Source organism: Phragmites australis, chromosome 3 (genome assembly GCF_958298935.1).
Source record: "Phragmites australis chromosome 3, lpPhrAust1.1, whole genome shotgun sequence".
Classification (NCBI taxonomy): Eukaryota; Viridiplantae; Streptophyta; class Magnoliopsida; order Poales; family Poaceae; genus Phragmites; species Phragmites australis.
This window is the reverse complement of record NC_084923.1, coordinates 18,706,800-18,729,258: the sequence shown is the minus strand read 5'-3', so window position 1 is coordinate 18,729,258 and position 22,459 is coordinate 18,706,800. Positions and strand designations below refer to the sequence as shown.

General features: G+C 41.8%; 1 protein-coding gene and 1 pseudogene across 1 annotated transcript; both read left to right on the top strand.

Moving 5' to 3' along the window:
- The first annotated feature begins 8,255 nt into the window (after window positions 1-8,255).
- On the top strand, window positions 8,256-9,298 carry LOC133911039 (uncharacterized). Its single transcript, XM_062353263.1, has one exon. It carries the CDS (start codon window positions 8,365-8,367, stop codon window positions 9,055-9,057), a length of 693 nt encoding a protein of 230 aa, XP_062209247.1. The 5' UTR covers window positions 8,256-8,364; the 3' UTR covers window positions 9,058-9,298.
- A 9,242-nt stretch (window positions 9,299-18,540) lies between these two features.
- LOC133911038 (mitochondrial fission 1 protein A-like) lies at window positions 18,541-22,386 on the top strand (annotated as a pseudogene).
- The last annotated feature ends 73 nt before the right edge of the window (window positions 22,387-22,459 follow it).

Below are 22,459 nucleotides of genomic sequence, written 5' to 3'. Positions count from 1 at the left end.
ATAAATTAATTTCTTAAGGCGACATCCTAAATGTTCCTTGCCTTCCATGACAAAACCTTCTGGTTGATCCATGTAAATATTTTCTTCCAAGTCACCATTAAGGAATGTCGTCTTCGTGTCCATCTAATGCAACTCTAAATCATAATACGCTACTAGCGCCATAATTATTCTGAAGGAATCTTTACTTAATTCAGGAGAGAAATTTCCGTTATAGTCAATCCCTTCTGTTTACAAGAAGCCTTTAGCTACGAGCCTTGCTTTGAACCTTTCGATGTTCCCCTTAGAGTCATGTTTGGTTTTGTTAATCCAATTACAGCCTATTGTTTTGGCTCTGTTAGGGATATCAACTAGGTCCCACATATCATTATCGCTCATAGACTTTAATTCGTCCTTCATAGCATTGAGTAACTTAGTCGAATGCTCACTCATCATTGCCTCTCTATATGAGTTGGGATCTTTTGCCTTCCCTATGTCATTAACATCCTCATTCATACAGATAATGTAATCATTAGAGATGGCATGTCTCCTATCATGTTGTGATCTCTTAATCGGTTCGTTAGGCACTGCAGGACTAGGACTAGGTACTGCAGGGGACTGCTGAGGCTCATTGTTAGGTGCATCGTTAGGAATTTCAGATATTTCAACAAGGGGTGCACTGACATTAGTTTCTACAAAAGGTGTAACTATTTGGGGCACAGAGATGTAGGGCTCTTAGATTAGCAGTGTAGGAACGTAAACCCACTTTTCCTTAAGATCAACTTCTCTGGGCTATAGATCCCCATTCTCAAGAAATACAACGTGTCTTGTTTCAATGAACTTAGTAATTCTATCTAAATAGTAAAAGCGATACCCCTTCGATCTCTCAGGATACTCGATAAAGTGACAACTAAATGTCTTAGGATCTAATTTTCTAATATATGGATTAAAATTTTTAGCTTTAGCTGCATAGCCCCACACTCGTAAATACTTCAAAGAGGGTTTTCTCCCGGTCCATAATTCATAAGGTGTTTTTGGAACTGATTTACTGAGAACCTGATTAAGAATATGTGTGACTGTCTTAAGTGTCTCCATTCGCAATTCAATTGGTAAAGAAGAATAGCTTAGCATATTTCACACCATGTCCATAAGTATGCGGTTGCGTCTCTTAGCTACCCTGTTCTGCTGAGGTTCACCAAGTGTAGAATATTGGGCTACTATGCTATTTTCTAAAGGAATCTGGTAAAAAGACCAGAGATTTACCCGCAAAGGGCATGTCTCCCATAATACTCTCCCCACGATCCGATCTCACAACTTTAATCTTTAGGTTGTGCTAATTTTCTACCTCAACCTTAAATATCTTAAATTTATCAAGAGACTTGGATCAGTCCTTAATAGGGTAGATATAGCTGTAACGGGAGAAATCATCGGTGAAGGTAATGAAAGAATCAAAACCATCCACCGATGCCACAGAAAAAGGACCGTAGATGTCCATGTGAATTAATTCTAATACTCATATGCTCCAAGTGGCCCCCTTCTTTATTTGCTTAACGTACTTTCCTTTAATGCAATCTATTCAGTGGTCAGGGTCGGAGAAGTCTAATGGTTGGAGAATCTCTTCCTTAATGAGACATTCCATTCTCCCCCTCGAAATGTGGCCTAAACGACAATGCCACAGTTTTGAAGAAGTCTTATTAATTGTACTTTTCTTTCTCTTATGGCTCACATCACGGACATTTATAGACACAGGGGATTCATTAAGGAGAAGCATATAAAATTTGCCTTGTTAGATGGTAAGACCAATAACATCTGAATTAATCTTAAGAATGCACTTATTATCTCCAAAATTACAATGAAAACCATCATCATCTAACATTGAAACTGAAATGAGATTCTTCCTTATGGAAGTAACATAAACTACATCATTTAGTCTAAAAGTGAAGCCACTATCAAGAACTAATGGAAGGGATCCAGCAGCTTCAGCTTAAGCTTCATTCCCATTGGCTACTCTAAGACTTTGCTCCCCCTTTCCTAATGTTCTAGCGCTAAGGAATCCCCTTCTTTGCGAGCCACTTTAGCAAACCAACACAGTCCTTTTGGTAGTGGTCCTTCTTGTGGCAGAAGTGGTATATGTCATCCTTAGTTTCTTGAGAGGCAGGGGCAGAAGGAATGAGTGCCTTAGGCGCCCTCTTCGCTGCCTTGTCGTGCTTAGCGATGAAATGTAGTTTCTTCTTAGAGTTGAAATCTCTTTGGAATTGCCTTTTGTTTTTGGGGATGCTAACTTGATTAACAAAATCTTTCTTTTCAACCCTCAGCCTCTAGTCTTCCTCTTGGACACACATCGCGATCAAATCGTTCATGGTCTATTTCTCCTTCTAAGTATTGTAGTTAATCTTAAAGGGAGAAAATTCAGGAGGGAGAGAGGTCATAATGAAATTGACAAGAAAACTATTATAGATTTCCATTTTCATACTCTTGAGTTTGGCAGTCATGTCTATCATCATCATAATGTGTTCTCTTATGCCATCGGACCCATAATTGTACTTAGTGTTGAGGAGGTTCTGAATCAATGTATTGGCATAAATATTGAAGGTGCCTTTGAATTGCTCCTCCTCGGATGCCAAGTACGTCTTAGCCTTTTCTAAGGTTGAGATTGCTCCCCTTATAGCTTCTAATATCGTGTTCGTCATTATCATAAGAGACATACGGTTGGACCGCTCCCACTTCTTAGAAAGGACATCATAAGTTTTTACTTTATCATAATTCTCCACGCTAGTGATAGGAGCAGTAGGAGCGTCAACCCTAAGTGCATAATCAAGGTCCATAACTCCAACAATAACAACCACTTTAGCTTTCCAAGCGGGAAAATTATTCCTCATAAGCTGCTCTGTGTCATCAATTGTGGCGGCAACAGAGGAAGCGTTAAAATCTAGAGAGAAAAGTTGGGCCAAATTAGAAATTTATCATGAATAAATGTGCACAAAAAATAACCCTACGTTGGTCTGATTAAACTTATGTAAAAATTAAAATTAAAACTCTAATCCGCATCACAGTTGGGCAGAAAACGGAAAAGAATTCATATGAACACATAAAATGGTGCATAATTACAGTCAACATTAGTCAGAAAGTAATTATGAACTTACATAAATTGATTGTAAAATTCTTCAGAAAAATCTTCCCGCTGGTTCCAATTCAAACAGAGAATTAATCATAATTTTATGCATTAAACATAATGTATTTGGGTTGTAAACATCATTAATTCCAGTGCATAAATTAGAAAAATGTTAGAAACTCTAGAAAATACATTAAAATGAAAAAGCCCAACAAAACACAAAAACCGGCCTTTCGGCCCATTTCAGCCGTGCGGTTTAGCTCCATTTGCGCGCTCCACACCACCGGGTCGGCAGCGACTGCGGCCTAGAAAAGCACCGCTCGGCCTGACCTCTCTTGCACACGCCAGTGATGCATCATCGCCGTCCATCACGATCGAACAATCATCCACCAATTTCGCCCAGAACAAAAAGGTGGCGCGACGGCCGGTCGCCCTAACCCTAGACTCATTCTTCCCCTCCCGCCCCAAGGCCACCGCGTGAGAGAGAGAAATGAGAGAGGAAGGCGGCCAAGGGAAATTCGACGGTGGCAAGCCGCTAGCGAAGATGAGAGAGAGAGAGAGAGAGAGAGAGAGAGAGAGAGAGAGGTGAGGAAGGCGACAGGGAAAGAGAAGCCTATCTCCGTCAGGCTCGCCAGCGCGTGCGTGTAGCTTCGACCACATGTGGCTTCGTCGAGCGGATCTTCGGTGGTGAGCATAAAGGCAGCGCACGCTGAAACAAGAAAAAGTGCGGCGGTGAAATACTGAGGTGCTCACACAAGAGGGACGACAACATCGACCCAGAGACGCCGACGATTAAGGAGGTCCAAATGCGACTGTGAGGATCCACTGAAGTAGAGGGACCGACACACCCTGATGACCTCACCGTCGACAAAAAAACGTGAGTATTCACCTTGTTTATTTGCTTTTGGGTTAGGGATTTGGGCTCTGGAGTTTCGGATTCGGAAGGGGGTTTTGGGAATTTCTTAGGATTTGCATTAGGGTTATTCTGATTCCCCAAATTCCCCTCCTTCTAAGTGTTATCCGAGGCTTACACTTACCGTAAGGCCCTCAATCTGATGCCAATAGTACACAAGAACACACATATATGTATAAAAACATTTATTCCGAGCCTCAAAACCCCTAATACATGAACATGTGCTCTAATCTAATGCTAATTAGGACTAATCCACATGAATTAAGCTTTGAACATAAGCAATTAGGGCCTAATCATGCATAATTAACACGAGTTGAGCCTAGATCACATCAATTAAACCTAAACTTGATCATACATGACTAATTATTCATTAATAGGCGTCATCCGAATATGAACTTGATCTAATTAGGTCTAAAAGGGCTTGGTCAGAGACTAGAGAGGCTCTGATACCGATAGTTAAAATTATAGCTTATCTAATCAACATGATGGCCTAGCTCTAGATCAAGCACCTGTTAAATGCGGAAGCATGAGGTGCATACCTGCGTTCGATGACGCCATTAGTTCTTGACGATGAGTTTGATCAGTGAGGAAGAGATGCATCGGTGTAGCCATGCAGACCGTTGGTGTCGTTAAAGTAGCCGGCTTTATGTAGCCGTACGTGTTGGTGAAGGAGCTCGGTGAGGATGTGGCTGGCATGATGAAGAAGATAGAGCAGGGCTAACGACGGCAGCAGTCTTAGCCCCACTGCAGCACCCCCTTTGATCGATTTAGGGTTTTAGATGTTGGGTGTGCGTTTGGCTGTGTGAGATCGATCTCCCCACGAGCCCCGATGTTCCCCTTTATATTGTGGCGCTGGTGAAACGGGACCACAACCAAGACGTTGGTTGCTCCTCCGATCATGGCGCGTGTGGGGACAGGACCCCCTTATTTCGGTTTCCAGCTAGATCACGTTAGCTGGTTTGCCGAGATCAAAACCAACAGCTCCAACGAGAACTAAGGGAGAGTGTCAACTCCTCGATACTTTAGGAAAAAATCGGTATCTTCTTATCTATCTTTTTATTTTCTCGCATTTACTTTTAGCATTTATATTTTGTGAGCTTTTAATTCCACATTTAATTTGTATTCTAGCTTGTTTGATTACTTACTTGTTCATGTAGTTATATTTCTTTCCATTTATCCTTTCCTATGTGTACATCTTCTGTTTAGATCAAGCTAGTATACAATTTTAGGATCAAGATACTCGTACACATGTCAAAATGCAAGCAGATTAGTAATCTACTACGCAAGAACCGTACGTAGACCAGCTTCTCAAGATTACGACAAGCTGCGGTCTGTTTATAATGCACACGTACGTACGGTGGTCGTTGAGCCACGAGTAGATATATACACGCATAGCATTCTTGTATCTATCCTGTCGGACTTGTGAATGACTGAAGTGATCTAAACAATGTATACAACTGGATCTGGATGGATGGGCTAGCTGCACGCGCAACAAACGCACATAAATTTGCTTCAAGAAAGGAAAAAAATGCACATAAATCTATCTGAACATATCTGCAAAAAGGCTCGTCCAAAAAGGCTTACGAAGGTCATAAACAACGGAGGCACATGGATCATGCAGGGATGTCGCTACTCCAAGGCAGTTGACTCTGGGGTCTGGACAATGGACACAACATAAATGCCATGAGCTCAAGCGATCGATGTACTATTACGACTTTGGGATTGACCGCCTGCATATGCACGTTTTTATTTGTCGGTGGTTCTGAAAGGGAGATCTTGGTAAACTTCCCTTCCTTTTCCAAGCGGCCGACGTGGTGTCCACATCGTTCTTCATCAACCATCATGGACAAGATGCAATTGGTCTATATATCTATGTAGAGGCTGGTTCATGTTTTATTTCATTATATGATAAATATATACTCGTTCCAGTAGCTTACATGTATGGAAGCTAGCTGCTAGCTGTTCAAGAATCGGGACCATTAATTACGAAGGAATTAGGAAGTTGATATGAATTCAGACAAATTTAAGAAATTAACGCACATATACATGAATTCAGGTGTTTCAAACAAGAACCTACAGTTTGCGTTCTCCGAAAACAAGAACATACAGTTTCTCTTAAAAAATCAGAACCTACATAGACAGTTAGAGATAAGTAATTTGTTTGATTTTACACTAGTACGTGCACTTTATAAATAGAAGGTACTCTACTGTCTATTGGATATCCTCACGCATGGACAAACTACAACACAAATAATTTCGAGGGACAAATAGTCCCAAGTCATATGTTCCACGTTGGGCTAGCTAGTAAACCTAATCTTCTCTCTCTCTCTCTCTCTCTCTCTCTCTCTCTCTCTCTCTCTCTCTCTCTCTCTCTCTCTCTCTCCCTGTAAAGTATGCATGAATTCGTTTTCCGTCTGAACTAAAACTTTTTACCCAGCATGTGAAGAATTCGGACACCCGTTCTGTTCCTTTTTCCCGGTGACGGCACTGACGTCTCTTTCGTGACGGCACTGATGTTAGACCAAACAGCGGATCGGAGTAATTAGTTTTGACTAGCAAATAAAGGGCGTTGTTTATTTGCGCCTACTAAGGACCTGGCCTGATCAAATCTTTTATCAGAGTGGCCTTTGATTCTTTCAGCTCAAATCCTTGAAAAATATCCGATATGAAATAACTTTCTGAGTTAATTGGCGGTTGATCAGTTTAGGTTAGTTTGCGTCTGTATTTACTTTCAGCTCGTCGTTTAACTAGTCGTGGAGTGGCAATCTGGACAAATACTAATTCGTAACATCTTGTCAAAGCATACAAAATAATAGGAGACGTCAAGGCTATATTCTGATCCAGGGATGCATGCATATATGAGACTAGTATTATTTACTTCTTTTTTCTTTAATTTCCTTTCTCCACAGCATATCGTCATGGGAGACACATTATTAAAACCCAAGATCTGGAACGAATGCATGATTCTAATGCAATATATAATCCGTGGATACCATTGCATTTGTAATTAATCACAGTGGAATGGTGGGACAAAAATCATCCATAAAATAGTTTGGTAAGTAGTTGATCGATGACAAATAACAGGGAAGCCTATTTTAGGTTGAATTTTTCTGTCGCTGGGCACCAAAATGAACAGAACTAGGATTCAATTGGAAACGGATGATCTGGACTGTTCATCGACAAAACGGACGGCCGGAATCGCGTGCAGTCGTTAAGGAGCAGATCCTCGTGCGAGAAGAGTGACTTTCCCAGAACCCCAGTAAACCGGAGAGCTGAATGAAGGGCACCCCAGTAACCGGGCTCTGCGGTAACTTGGCTAGAAATGTCAACGAAGCAACTAATCAAAACGACCTCGTCTAAATCTGCCGGTTAATTGCATATTCGCAAATGTATACGCACCCAGGCCAGTACGGCAACTACAAGTAGCTAGTATGCAGTACGTGCCATACAAGTTACACTCACGTAAGAAGCGCAGCATTTACGTCACCCAGTGAAATAAAATTGCATGTAAATAAGTGATCCCTCTGTTCAAAAATATAGAGTGTATCTTGTTTTTAAAAAATCTTTAAAAATAAACTTTGATGTTAATTTCTTTTACAATATATCATTAATTGCTAAAAAATAATATAATAAAAGTACTTTATTTGAAATACAAAATTGTTTGTATAACTTTTGTATAATAAATATGTATATAATATTTTTGAAAAAACATGTATATAATTTAACTAATTGTCAATCAAAACTGACAAAATTTGACTTTTTTAAATCAAAATACATCTTACAAAGATATGGAGAGAGAGAGTATTACTAATACGCGGTACTACAAGATTAATTTGACAGCATCAACAAACTAAAAACCGCGACTTAGCTTAATCCATCGCATTAAAGATGCAAATAGACCTTCTCCGGATCATTCACCATACGTACTACACGACCAGTACGTCTCGTTAAAAAGCTTTTTCTTGGACTTTTTCTCCGCGGCCGGACCTCCACTCCACCGGACGTAGCACACCACGCACACGAGAGGCACGCCCGCGAAACGCCGTCGTCTTTGACCGCCGACGAGGCGACGAGCTGTTCGATTATTAATTATGCTCCGGCCACCACACGCACACGTCAGTCAAACCTACCCCTTGCCGCAGCATCATGCTCATAACTTCAATGTCACTGTAGTTTTCTCACTGATGCGTGTGATTCGCGACTCATGATCCCATATATTAGGAACAAAGTTACAGTAATATATATATATATATATATCCAACCCCCACAGCTGCTAGCGCGATCGAGCACAGGTGTGCAGCCCCATCGATCGCCACGAAACCCTAGCCAACTCACCACCAACCCGTCGGGTCGATCTCGATCCATGGGCAATGGCTGCCTCCTGGTGCCGTGCTTCTGCGCGGCGGTCCTGTCGCGGCGGCGGCGCACGGCGCGGCTGGTGCTGTGGGGCGGGGAGGCGCGGGCGGCCCGGCACGGGAAGCTGGCGGGCCAGGTGATGCTGGACTTCGCGGGCACCGTCGTGTGCCGCGCCGACGGGTTCTACCTGGGCCGCCCCGCGCCGGTGCTGGCCATCGAGGACCGGCTCGCCGCTGGCAAGACCTACCTCGTGCTCCCCGTCGACCGCCTGCCGCAGGGCTACGACGCGCTCACGGCGGCCTCCCTCGCTGCGCTGTCCTACGACCGGGGCCAGGGGGCGTCCATCGCGGGGGGAGCCAAGAGCCCGTTCGAGTACGTCAAGGGCGATGATGGGCGCACGGTGATCAAGGTCACGCTGGAGTTCATCGTCGGGAACATCACCCCGAGGGCGGGATGCAGAGAGAGAGGCGGGGAGGAGGGGTGCGCCGGGGCGCTGTGCAGCACGCCGGAGCTGAGGAAGCACTACGAGCAGCTGGTGGGCTCGGCGAGGGGGGCGCGGGCGTGGTCGCCGCGGCTGGACACGATCAAGGAGCGCAAGGGGAGGAAGGGCTTGGCGTTCGCGGCGGCCGTCAGCCCCGGGAGGCTGTCGCCGGTGGCCGTGCGGCTCCTGGGCCTCGACGCCAAAGGAGGAAGACAGTAGCAAGCGACCTATCTGGGCAGGTTCCACGCTTGATTGCGATCGCGATCATATCGAACTTCAAGCATGCTAGCTACTTCATTATTCGTTCAAGAAATTGGATTTGGAGGAAGCAAGCGATCATCTATTGGAGATGGATTAGTTTTGTGAGTAGCACCTAGGCGTTTCATTTGACGATTTGTGTAGATCACTTAATCTTCTATGCTTTGCCGGAGGAAATTGTATAGATCTCGATCGATCTCAATCTCTTGAGCACGGACATGCATGTCTCTCGCTCGAATCAGAGCTGCGAATTGGTGGACGTTCGGTGCGCGCGGGTGAATTTCATGGCCCGGCCGGCCTGCCGATGGGGCTAGGCAACCAGTCCAGTCCGTCCTTGCTCGCGCCCCATATGTGAGGACGGCAATGCCCCCATATGTGAGCACGACGATCGATAGCGGCGACCGTGGCGCGCGCGCTCATCTACCTTGCTACCTGCGACGACTGATCTCCAGTTCCCTACACCGTCTCACAATTAAGGCGACGGTGGGGGGGGGGGGCGGTAGTGGTTGTCGCGGACGCTAGCTACTCAATCGGTTACTAGCACACATACAGTTATACAACAGAGAAATTAATATGGTATATTCTCTCGGATTATAAATAAGTATTATTTTAGAGATTTAATAAAGCTTTTAAAATGTAACTTTGAACAATATATTTAAGCATAGTGAAAATATATTATTATAAAAATAATTTTCGAAATAAATTTACTTGTATTATTTTTAAATATTAAAACTTAATCATAAAAAGTAATTGATAACTAAAATTTAAAATGGTTGATAGCATATAATCTAAAAACGACACTTATTTATGATCTAAAGAGAGTAATGCCTTACTTAAAAAAGGGTGTAATACCTAGTAGTACTTTTTTTTAATGGTTAACAGCATATAATCTAATGAAGGGAGTAATACCATACTAAAAAGGGAGTAATACCTAGTAGTACGATTGTTTTTTTTAAAAGAGTATATAGGATCGAATCGAACACGTCGCGCTCTAGAGAAAGCTCATATAAATGCTTGTCGCGCGTATCAAAATGGGGCATGCGTACGGAACTCCGCCTCGTGGTATATATTCGTCTCGATCCATGCAGAGCAAACTGAACACGAAACGTGACTGCACGAATGGCCGGTTTCAGTACATGCAGGATAGCCGTCGTGTCCATGAAATGAACACTCTAATCGTGCGTTCCAATACAAAATTTGACTTAATTTCTCTGTGAATTCAGAGAGCAAGAAACTACATGTATGTCTGCATAGTACGTACTTTCAGCTTTCTATTACCGTAAGAATGAAGTATATAGTGTGTGTATATATATATATATATATTGCAATTACTTTAGTATATAATTGGCACCAAGTCGATCTATTTTAAGCATAGCTGCAGTGTCGTGCTTAATCACCTTGCTGCTGCTTACTACCACTAGTTGCATTGTATTTTACGCTTGTCTGAATTAGTTTGTACGACCAGTACGTAGTAGGTACGGAGTACGACTAGTCAATCTCTTGTGGAGTTACCGAACCCATTTTAGGTTTCAGTTTGACGTCGTGCATGCACCGCATTTCGATTCGACATATATATGGATCAACGTCACGAGTGCGCGCGCGCGCGGTGTACTTTCACATGTCTGGTTCATGCTGTATATGTACTTTAATCGCAATACAGAGAGAGAGAGTCAGCAGATTTGGTTCGTTCCTAACGTACCCTGGCATCGGCGACGATAAGCACGGCTCTTGCAGCATCCCTCGTGCGTCACGTACGCGTGCATGTAGTATGAATATATCTGACGATGTGATCGGACAATGAGCTCATGTGAACAACACCATGCGCCGCCGGCCAGTACATTGAAGCACGTGTTTTTTTCTTCTGCTGCTTTTTTTAGATGGGAAAGGTAAACAAGGGAACGAGTAAAATGCCTGCGGGTAGAGACTGTCTAGACTTGTACTCACGAGTTTCAACCTAAACCCGTACCCGTACCTATTACCTATCACAGGTAAGAAATACTACTCATGCTCACCACCCGTGCGTATCTTGTACTCGCGGGCATGTCCATATGCCTATCCAGAGCATAGGTTTACGTGTAATTAGGGCTGATCTATATACCTGAGCTCGTAGTTTATATACCTAGTGATACTACTACATAAACATGCTTTACTGTCGGCTCCAAAACCCCCTTCACTGTCGGTTTTGGAGCCAGCAGTGGGTACAGACAATAATAGTCCTCGACTATCTACTGTCTGTCCGGGAGACCGGCAGTGAAGTGGGTTACCACTACAGTCTGAACGATTCAGCCGGTAGTGATGACCTGGGTATCACTGCCGACTGGTAGTTTCGGCCAACAGTGATGTTCAGGGCATCAATGCTAACTAAAGCCTTCAATCGGCAGTGTTTTACCTCTCCTCTCTATCCTCCCTCTTTTTCCTCTCTCTATCCTCCCTCTCTTTCCTCCCTTCGTCTCTCTTTCCTCCCTTCGCCTCTCTCTCCTCTCTATCCTCACTCTCTCTCCTCGATCACTCCATCTCTCTCTCCCTCTCAATATACATGCATAAAATGAAGCACATATTTAATATAAATCAATGTATTTAATATAAATCAATAATTAATAAAGACTTATTCATTAATACATAGCAATTAATGTCATTCATTAATATTATGTCATTTGTCAAAATATAATAAGTTCTTAAGCCCATTGGTAGACTTCTTCCTTGTCGTATACTCTCTACTAGATGATATGGTATCATCTAAAGGTCTCTCACGCATCATCGATGGCATGATGAGTTTATGAAACTTATCGTTTGGGTTGATAACATGTTCCATGAAGACCCAGCGATCTGTTCTTGAAGAGCATGTATTTCTGCAGGTTGTAACGCAATTGAAGTGTTGCATTTGAATATTTGAAAGAATTAGTCCATGAACATGACAGCATCTCTGTTAGGACTGAATGCATGCACGAAAGTACAAATATAAAACCCATAGAGATTATTATCGGGTGGCTGCCTCACACACTTCAAGAGGAAATAATTCATCAATGGAATGAATTGAACCTTTTTATTCAGTAGGAAATGTAAGACATGAATATTACCTGCGTATTAGAATGTTGGTTTTTACATCGTACTGCTTCCTGAATGGAAAGTAGATAACACTCTTTTTGCAGTATCTTGTGTATGCTCTGTACGTGAATATGAGTATCAATTAAACTTAGATTCAATTGACGAGAAGATTAAATGATCGAGTTTTCCTATTTAGCATGTCTATAAGGTCTTGATAAGTCATCTTATCTCTCTTTTGTGAGTCCAAGATAATGATCTTGTTCAAATCTAGATGGATAACAAGGAGGATCCAATGAAAACTATATGATATATGTGGCACTATAGCAAAATTAGTACTAGAATCAAGTTGCCTATAAAAGCTTAACATACTGGCATGCAAACACGTATTCAAAGGTGTAGGGTAAGAGTACGAATTTCTTGTGTTGGTGGAGAAGCAGACACTTCAATATGTAGTTCTCGGTGAAGTCTGGACTCTCTCTTACTATTTTCTTGTTGACAAACCCAGGATCAATAAATCCTACTTTATTATCTAATTTTTGTTTGCATGCGCAGATCTCCATTCTATGAAAGAGAGAAGTGAGGCATGCAATTTTAAGGTACAAGGTCATATAATGGGAATTATATGCATAAGTCACTTACAGAGTCTAAAAACGCTCTTACTATAGCCACGTCGAGGGCATTTTCCTTATACAGTTCATACAAGTATAAGAATTCCACCCAGAAGAAGCCATCCCTATTGAGAAAATATTCATATCTGTATTTTACGGGGAACACCTAAAAATCCCATCTAGATTTGCTCTAAGTACCACTGATATAATCAGCACATTTGAGTTGTAAGATTTCTTTCTATATCTGGTTTGACCAAAGGTTTGCTCAACTCAAATGGCCATGTAACATCCAACTTTTGGATATCCGCTCCTATAGTAAGTCATGCTAGTTCCTCTGCTGTTATTTTTGAATCAGCCAGGAAGTCTGCAATGCTTGGAGCATCCTTAATGATTGAAATTTATTTGCTCTTGGTCCGCTTCTTGCTAATACGTTCGTAGTGAGTTGGTGGCTTACTTGAAGTCTCCTCCATTTGTTTAACTTTAGCAATATCCATGAAAATTTTCATGCTTTCTTCAAGCACAATAGGCTTTGGTGGAGGTGTTGAAGGATGGAAATGAGTCGTTACACTAGCATCCATAATGTTTTTTCTTTACTTAGGAGTAAGTGAATAGACATCATTAGGCTCCGCCAACTTCTTAGATGGCATCGACTTCTTAGATGATGTCGTCTGCTTGGATGTTGTGGAACCTGGTCGTGTTTTCTGAGATGATGACCCGTTTCTTGATGGTGATGGCTTCTTGAGCAGTGGACTTCTTTAAGGCGATAGTTGGGGAAGAGGACTTCTTCTAGGAGATGGCTGAGGAGAGAGAGATCTACGAGATGACAATGGTCTGGTGTGTAGTGGAGAGCAGAGGTTCTCGGGAGCTGTCCCTGGTGGAAATACTATGTGGGCCTTTTCCCACATGATGAATATGTGCTTGTTCTCTGCTATAGTGTTCACCCCCTCCTCTGCGGGGTAGTCCAGCTGAACATGATGGTAATTGTTAACTATCTCGTCTACTTCGACCATGGTGTAGCCCTCCAATATCAGACGTCCAAGCAAAAGGTCATGGGCGTCACGGGGATAAGCCATGCTAGAAGACACCTTGATGGTAATGTTCTTAGCACCAGTGCCGCCTCCTACTGTGCCACCCTCTCTGTCTGTCCCGACCGCCGTGTCGTGATGTCGATGTCACGTCGTCGTTCCCGTGCACATCTACATGCGTCGCACCGCCCACATAGCCCAGCCTGAGCCGGCCTCCCTCTGCTCACGCCACTGCTCAAGCCACCGCGTCGTCGTGCCTCACATGTGTTGATGCTTGCTGCACCGTCGCTTGCGCCACGTTGTCGCACCAAGCCGCTTGCACTGCCTCTGAGCCACCGCCGAGCTTTCCATCTCCCCGGTACCGCATCCTCTTGCGTCACTCTGGTCTCCAATGTCGCGCCCTAGCCCGTTGGCTCCTCACCCCTTAGGCTCCACCCTCCCCCCCGGCTCTCTCCCTCTCTCCGGCCTCCTCCTCTCTTCAGCACCCCCCATCTCCAGCGCCGCCTCCCTCTTCCCTCACCGGTCGCTCCTTCCCTCTCTCTCCCTGAGCCTCACGGGCTAGCCAACCTTAACCCTCTACTCTCGCCACCCCTCCCCGTCATTGCCATGTGGGCCCACGGGCTGGTCCGACCAGTTCGCAGGACCGATCCATGGTGGACCACTAACCCGAGTTCCCCCGGTCCACAAAAGCCATGGACCAAGTCCATCAGCCCGGTCCGCGGTGCACCTCGCTCACAAGCCCCACCGTCCCACTAAATTCGTGAACCAAGTCTGTGGGATAGTACTCTTTTTCTTTTTCCATAATTACTTTTCAAGCAAATCTTCCGAGCATCGTATCTCCTTCGTTTTAATTCCGATTTTAATGATTCTTTCGCTGATATTCCTCTAAAATTATAATCTATCTCTCTGCCAAATTTTGTAATTTTTGGAGCTCTTTATTTTCTCATATGGTATTTATTTTCGTGTCACGGCGTTTAACTAGAATTAGTTTTGTGTTTTATTAAATAAAGTTGTGTTAGTTAATTCTATATCCATGTTTGGGTTATAATGGTAGATTAGTTGCTTATCTTAATCTAGATTAAGAGTAGATTTAATCCTTTTGTTAATTAAGAATAGTTTAACCTAGTTAATTAATTACATGTATGTTTTTCCATTGCAATTGTTTATTGCTTAATTAGAGTGGAAATTAAGAAACATTAGGTAATTAGGAGTAATTACCATATAATCTTAGTTTAGTGCTATATATTAGAATAATTAATCCGACACTTAAGCACATATAATCTCCTAGAAGTATACTTATATATATATATATATATATATATATATATATATATATATATATATATACAGCGAGGCTATTCTGCGCCTATGCGTAGTTGCTATTCGCACTGCGCACATCCCCCAGTTACAACCCAAAACACTGTGAGTTACAACTTGTTAGGTAGACCAGTTACAACTTCACGTTCAGAAATGTATAAATACAACACGAGAAGCTAACACTGTGAGTTACAACTTGTTATTCGCACTACGCACATCCCCCAGTTACAACTTGAAACACTGTGAGTTACAACTTGTTAGGTAAACCAATTACAACTTCATATCCAAAAATGTATAATTGCAACACAAGAAACTAACATTGTGAGTTACAACTTGTTATTCGTACTGCGCACATCCCCTAGTTACAACTCGAAACACTGTGAATTACAACTTGTTAGATAGACAAGTTACAACTTCACGTTCATAAATACATAATTGCAACACAATAAGCTAACACTGCGAGTTACAACTTGTTATTCGCACTACGCACATCCCCTAGTTACAACCTGAAACACTGTGAGTTATAACTTGTGGGTGTACGCAGACATGAACTACAGTGAGCATACCTGCAGAATATACATATAGTGTGTGTATGCATGCTCACATACATATAGACATAAGTATCGCATATACATTTATGTATAGACACGTGCACTTATCTACACATAGAAACCATAAATTGTTGTATCCCGGTAGTTAAGCTAATATACGCTCACCTAGTCGATAGTAACTTGTTTAGGTTTTCTCTAAGTTAATAAATAATTAGGCTAACAACTTAACCTAGCTTCACTAGATAACCTCGCTAGTCTCTGTATGTTAGTTTCACCTAGCTAAGAGTTGTTGTTTGTCTTTCCACTAATTTAGCTTCCGTCGTTTTACTCGTTCGTTTTTCTTTCACTTTGGTGTTCCTTTGGTGTTGTTTGGTGTCCCATTGCTTAGTTGTTGTGCGCTCTTTGTTGTTAATTTACTTAGGCTCAAAGTTAAGGTTCTAAGCAAGAACACAAGGAAGGAACTGAAGGTGAGACCCGATGATGAAGAACCAAGGAGACTCGAACGACAAACCAATCATGAATTAATATTTGTGAAGGCAAGTCATATCTCCTTGATTATATTGAACCTATATTTTCAGATAATCTACATAATCAACTAAAACTTGACTTATTATCTTATGTATTATGTATTGTGCTTTTACAAACTACTTATGGTAGTTACTCATATTAAACACTTGTCATGCCTTCAATATCATTATCCAGAATACATATCACTCTAGGATTTACCTATCATTATCTATATTAACGTTGGACAACGCCTTGATATCTAGCATTCTTAGGATTTAATATGTCTCCTCGGAGACGTCGTTTTTAAAATACATCTCTTCGGAGATAACAATTTATTGTTATCAATGTTAACTCATATACCATGAATCCTCGATGGTTGTGAATTCCGTTATGGTTGTGAAATCCTTGATGTCGTGTGGGATATAGAGAGTGATGTGCAAAATAGATGAAAACTGTTTTGGTGGAGGCAGGTAGAGTGATCCTCCAGTCGAGGATGCTCTCGGGGGCTTGGGTTACTTTTATGGTATTCATTGCCAGAAGATACCTACTTTGGTCGTTTAAGCCCCGAATCTTGACCTGTCATGCTTAGCCATCCTCGTGCAACCATGCATCCTGTATGGGTAGAACTTGATTTTTTCTTTCATCGAACTGAGTTGGGCATCATACTAGGAGACTGAGAGCAACGAGTAGTCAAGTGACTATCTGATCCTCTGTTTGAATATGCAGAGATCGGCAAGTGCTTAAAAATAGAACCTAACATTCAGTACAAAATCTTTAGTACTTGGGGATAAATCTCATAGAAAAGCCCGACAGGAAAGGTGATTAAAGTGTCTCGGTGTGATTCGCTCCTCCGCTTGCAACGGTTAGAGGCTGAGCATATTACGTTAGTACAGTGTACAACCTCTACAAAGTGTAAACCTATTCGAATAGTTGTGTCCACGGTCATACACATACGAAGGTATGGTCACGCTTAATTAGATTCTGGATGCGTGTGTCTTAATGAGTGGGTGTGTGGATTAGATGTCCGTGTGATGAGGTTATTGACTCAATCCGTTAGGATCTATGTGGTACTAGAGGTATACCAAATATGATGATAGAGATTGCATAGTATGGTGTAGCTCCTCCTAAGATAAAAAAAAATCCCTAGATATACCTCATTATCTTGTTTAAAACTGTTACAAAAAGCTTTGTTACCAGGTTACCTTATTTAAAACTGTTTCAAAAACTTTGTTACCAGGTTACCTTTGTTTCAAAAGGATATCTACATAAAACATGCTTTACGCTTAAAATTATACCGTAAAACTTTATCTTTGATTTATCTATTATGCATCTATCAACTCCTTAAAGTAGTATCGGACTTATTGAGTACCTTCCGTATTCAATCTTACCACTTTCAGACAAGATGGAGATCAATCTCAACTCAATTGAAGTCAAGGAGAAGAAGTATAAGGTTGCATCCGTATCCGAGTTGTCATTAATATTAGGTTGTTCTACTTGTTTCGCTCTACTCCGTTATAAGCTTTTCTACCTGACAGATCTATGGTGAATCCTTATCTACAAGAGAAAACTCCGATATCAGCAAATTGACCTTTCAACCGATGAGCTTGCATCAAACTAACAAACACTCTCTACGCCAACCTAAAAACAAAATAGGAACAGAGCAGTAAGGCGCAACAAGATCTAAGGGATCAGCTCCCATTCCAGGCACTCTCACCAATGCTCTTATGCACCTAAACAGAGGGAAGAAGCAACGAAGGAATAACAATTGGTCTTGTACTTTGCAATGCACTAGATTTAGCTAAGGAGGAGGAAGGAAGATGGCAACCAAATTTAGAGGGGGGAAATCCAATTTACACTGATAAATTATTCACTCAGACACTTAGTTTAATTTTCACTCTCAAATTAAAAAAAAAACAGTTTGCATCTCTTGACTGAAACACTTAGCCTAGTTAACTTTCAGATGACTTTGTCATATTTGCCGCTCAAACTTACCCAATTAATTGTCCAGACAATGATATGCTATTATGTAAAAAATAAAATGTTGTGAGACTCACAAAATAAAATAAAAAAATACTTGAACTTTTTCCCCTTGTTCTTTCTCTGATTAGATTGTCAATGTGGCAAAGTTTTAATCAGCAATTGATATAGTAAAACCACTCTTAATACCTATCATTAGTTAAATAGTAATGAAGAATGTAAAGTAAGTTAAATAGTAATGAAGTTTAGAATGAATATTAAACCGATGTAAATTAAAAGGAGGTAAATTGGACTTTTCGGATCCAGCTGAAGGAATCAGCTTGCAAATGTTGATGGCTAACTAACGGCTTCCTTTGCTTTGCTTAGACTGCAAGGCTACCTCGTCCCAGCGAAAAACCATTCCTCGTCGCACACCAAAATCCATGTGTAAAACACGCACCGCCCTCACACGGATCAAACCACTCTCGAAAAACCATCGGAAAAGAAAAGGAAAAAAGAAGGAAGGGCAGGCGGGCGGGATGGACGCGCGCGTCGGCAGGTTCCTGGACTCGGTGGGGTCCATCTTCCGCGGCGGCGACACCCTCCCCTGGTGCGACCGCGACATCATCGCTGTAAGCGCTTCCGCCAGCTCCTCGCGATCCCTCTTTCCCCACCAGCCAAGAGACCCTTGTTGGCTTGGCTCTCCCTCCCAGGGAGGCCATGGACGCTTCCAGTTTTCGCCGTCTCTTTTCTCCACTCCGTTGCGGCGGCGAATTTCGGGCGTAATGTGCCGAATTGGCGCGCATTTCGCTGCCTGTGCTGCCGAGTTGTTGGTTCTCTGTCAGAGTACGCCGGAGTAACGACGGTGAGCGTCGCCGGCGAGCTCTTGAGTTTGGGCGCAAAGCGAACACAGCGAAAGAGACGCAGATTTTTGTGCTGCAATGCGGCTGCCTTTTTGTTTTTCATTGCTTGTATTTAAAGACTCAACTTAGGCCGTTGTGGCCACTGATTCAACGCGCGACATGCTCGCGATCCGAGCATACCGCGCCGCGCTCCGCGCCCGGCGCGCACGACGCAGACTTGCCCCGCACGAACGCAGCGTGCGTCAGGCTGAAGACTCGGACGCCTAACTGACGCCCCTAACAAACTAATCAAAGGAAATAATCAGCGTACAAGTTTATTCATCATTCTCGGCTGGCCATCAATTCGCGTGCAATCATGGGGGGTTGCTAAATCCATAGTTCTTGCTGTGTGCTTTCGTATCTTCCAAATTGGTTTTCGTCGGCGTCTGGGGATCAAACATTATGATCTGTGATGTTACCTGAATTGATTGCTTAATCCCGAGTTCTAACCCTGTGCTAAATACCTGCTGTTAGATCAACGAATTAGTTCCTGTTTCACCTTCGTGTTACTATGACACTAGGGAAAACGAACTGATTGTCTGACTGCATCCTGTTATCAGGCCACGATGTGTGTGATCATGTGGTCTTTTGGGCTAATAGGTGTCATGCATGCTTGTGTTCTGTTTTGATCAGGGTTGTGAGAGCGAGGTTGGTGAGGCTGCAAATGAGGAACAGAAAAATGAGTCTTATGAGGCTGTCATGGGCACTTGTTCACTCTAGACAACCGGAAGATGTCAACCGTGGAATTGGAATGCTCGAAGGTGATGCATCCACATTCTCTTAACCTCCTTAATTGTTTATAGTTAGAGTTTGTTAGTTAAATATGGCTTGAGAATTTTGATGTGCCCAACATATGAATATTGGCCACATTTCCTGAATATTTCCATGAAAAAGTGTGTGCATCTTCGGGTGAACTTTACAGTAGTCACTCAGTATGCGATAGTTGAACCTGAGAAAAAGAAGTTTTCTATAAGCTCTAAGAGTAGTTGTTCATTCCCTATTTCGCCATGTTTGTCTTCCTTTTCTTTTCTTTCTTTCTATTTTTTGTATCAGAGCCATGCACTCAAATTTCCAATAGTTTAGCCTCACATCTTCTAATAATCGTGATGAGAACATTAAAGTTGTTTAAGCATAATCATTTCAATGATGTAAGATGCTAATGTAGAAGGAAATGCCTGCATAACATTGGCATTTTGCATGTTAGGAGAAGTCTTTCACAGCATGGATTTCCATTCTGGTGCTCCTTTTAGACTACCAACAGCCACTTCACTGAAGAAACCCTGTTGACACGGTCATGAACATTGTTCAAATTGAAAGATGTGCAGTTAAAACGAAACTAGAGTACAGATGATTGGAGACAGCAAACAATGAAAATTACTCATCTTTCAGATCTAAGCTATCCTCATCCTAGGCTACTATCCTCGCACAATTATTTTTGTTCAAGTCGGATCGATTGCAACATTATTTTGCTCTGTTGGCCCTGTAAAGCTTTCCAACTGATCTTCCTGCTCTCATTAATGAGGAGCTCATAATATGTTATCTGTTGGCAGCTTCCTTGGAGAGATCTAGCAGTCCGTTGCAAACAAGGGAGAAGCTCTATTTGTTGGCTGTTGGACATTACAGGACTGGGGATTACACAAGAAGCCGACAGCTTAGTGAAAGATGCTTAGAGGTTTGATCACTAAATACATTCTCTATCATTTCTGCTGTCGTTAACCATTCCCATCAATGCCAATTATTAATAGGGCCTTCTCATTTCTTAGTTTTTAATCTTTTCCAGCATAGTAACTAGTACCTCAGCACTAATTGACAAATTTTAACTCATTATATTATTTTTCACCTAACAATGACATGTATTTAGCTTGAAAAAGGAAAATCCAAACTAAAACTTGTTTCGCAGAAGTTTGATTTTGCAATCATGTTCACTTTCATGTTACTTTCATGTTATAATGAATTTGCAATCACTATGTCTGGAAAAGTACCATATGCTTCGCAGAAGTACTCTATTATTACCAAATATCGTTGCCAATATTGCTACACACAATGTCATTTTCCTTGCTTCTTAAATAGGTATGTGACAGATGGTTTGATTCCTTTAAATTCGTTTTAGTCTATAACTTTAGTTCTTGTACTGTCAATTCTTAAGACGAGAATTTGGTGTGTGCATGTTAACCAAGATATTCTCACGTTTTCTCCAGATTCAACCTGACTGGAGGCAAGCCCTGACTTTGCAAAGGCTCGTTGAAGAAAAAACCAAAAGAGGTAGGTATAGTATTTAACATCCTGTCCATTGGTAGGGTAGGAAAAATAAATCTCCATGAACTTTTCATTTCCTACTGTTACTGTAATGTCCATTGTCGAGGTAAGAAAATGAATGCACATTAGATTTTTATTTCCTATAATAACCTCTATTGTAAGGGTAGTAATGTGATGTCCAGTAGTTGTCCATTTACTATTGTAAACATCAAATATATTGATCAGGAGAGAAGTTTGAAAGTACTCCCTCTGATTGCAAATATATGTTGTTTTAGCTTTCTCAACTATTCTCTAAATGTAAGTCATCTTAGAACTTTTAGATATTTTTTTCTCTTTTCTTACTTCCTCGTCCTTGCTTAATAAATGTTTCCACTCTCACAAATAAATGAGCCATCTTTCCCTATGTAGTAGAAATAAAGGGCAACAAGGTTATTTTCCTAATATACTATAAGTGAAGGGCAACAAGGTCATTTAATATACTTTATTAATCCTTGTGCATAAGTCTAAAACAACCTATATTTGCAATTAGAGGGAGTATGTCGCAAATCTGGGACCTCCCCACGCACTGCTCTCAACTTGGGACCCAGAACGTCAAGATCTATCATTTTTATCTGCAATGTTTCACATGTTAGAAAATAATGATAGGGCAAACTCTATCATTTTTATGTACTGTTCTGGTTCGTCTGACCTGGATGCTTTGTAGCGATTAACATTACTTATTTATCGGAGGATTAACATTACTTGTTGGTGTTTAAATGCAGATGGTATGATTGGCATGGCTATCATAACCGGTGCCTTCGGAGTTGTGGGGCTTGTTGCTGGTGGTATAATTGCTGCAGCTTCGTCATCCAGGAAGAAATGAGGGTCTCTTGTGAAGTGAACAAGATATTAAGATGGGCAAAAACTTGATGTAAAGATGCACATCATACTTTTGTACTTTTGCGGAACGTATGCTAACTTTTTTCCCTGTACGCTTTGCATGTTATGTATGTTAAATTATAGTAGTCAGTAGATGATGAGGCCGCTGTGAGTCAGTGGGTCCTAATGTTCCCACATTTCGAATGTTGTCTTGCCTCAGAACGTGCTGCTACCGTAGAATAACAGAATGCATGTTACCTGATGCTAGATAGGTTCATTGTGAATCACAAATTTCCACACTTTACACTGTCAAAAATATTCTGCTTAACACCTTTTGA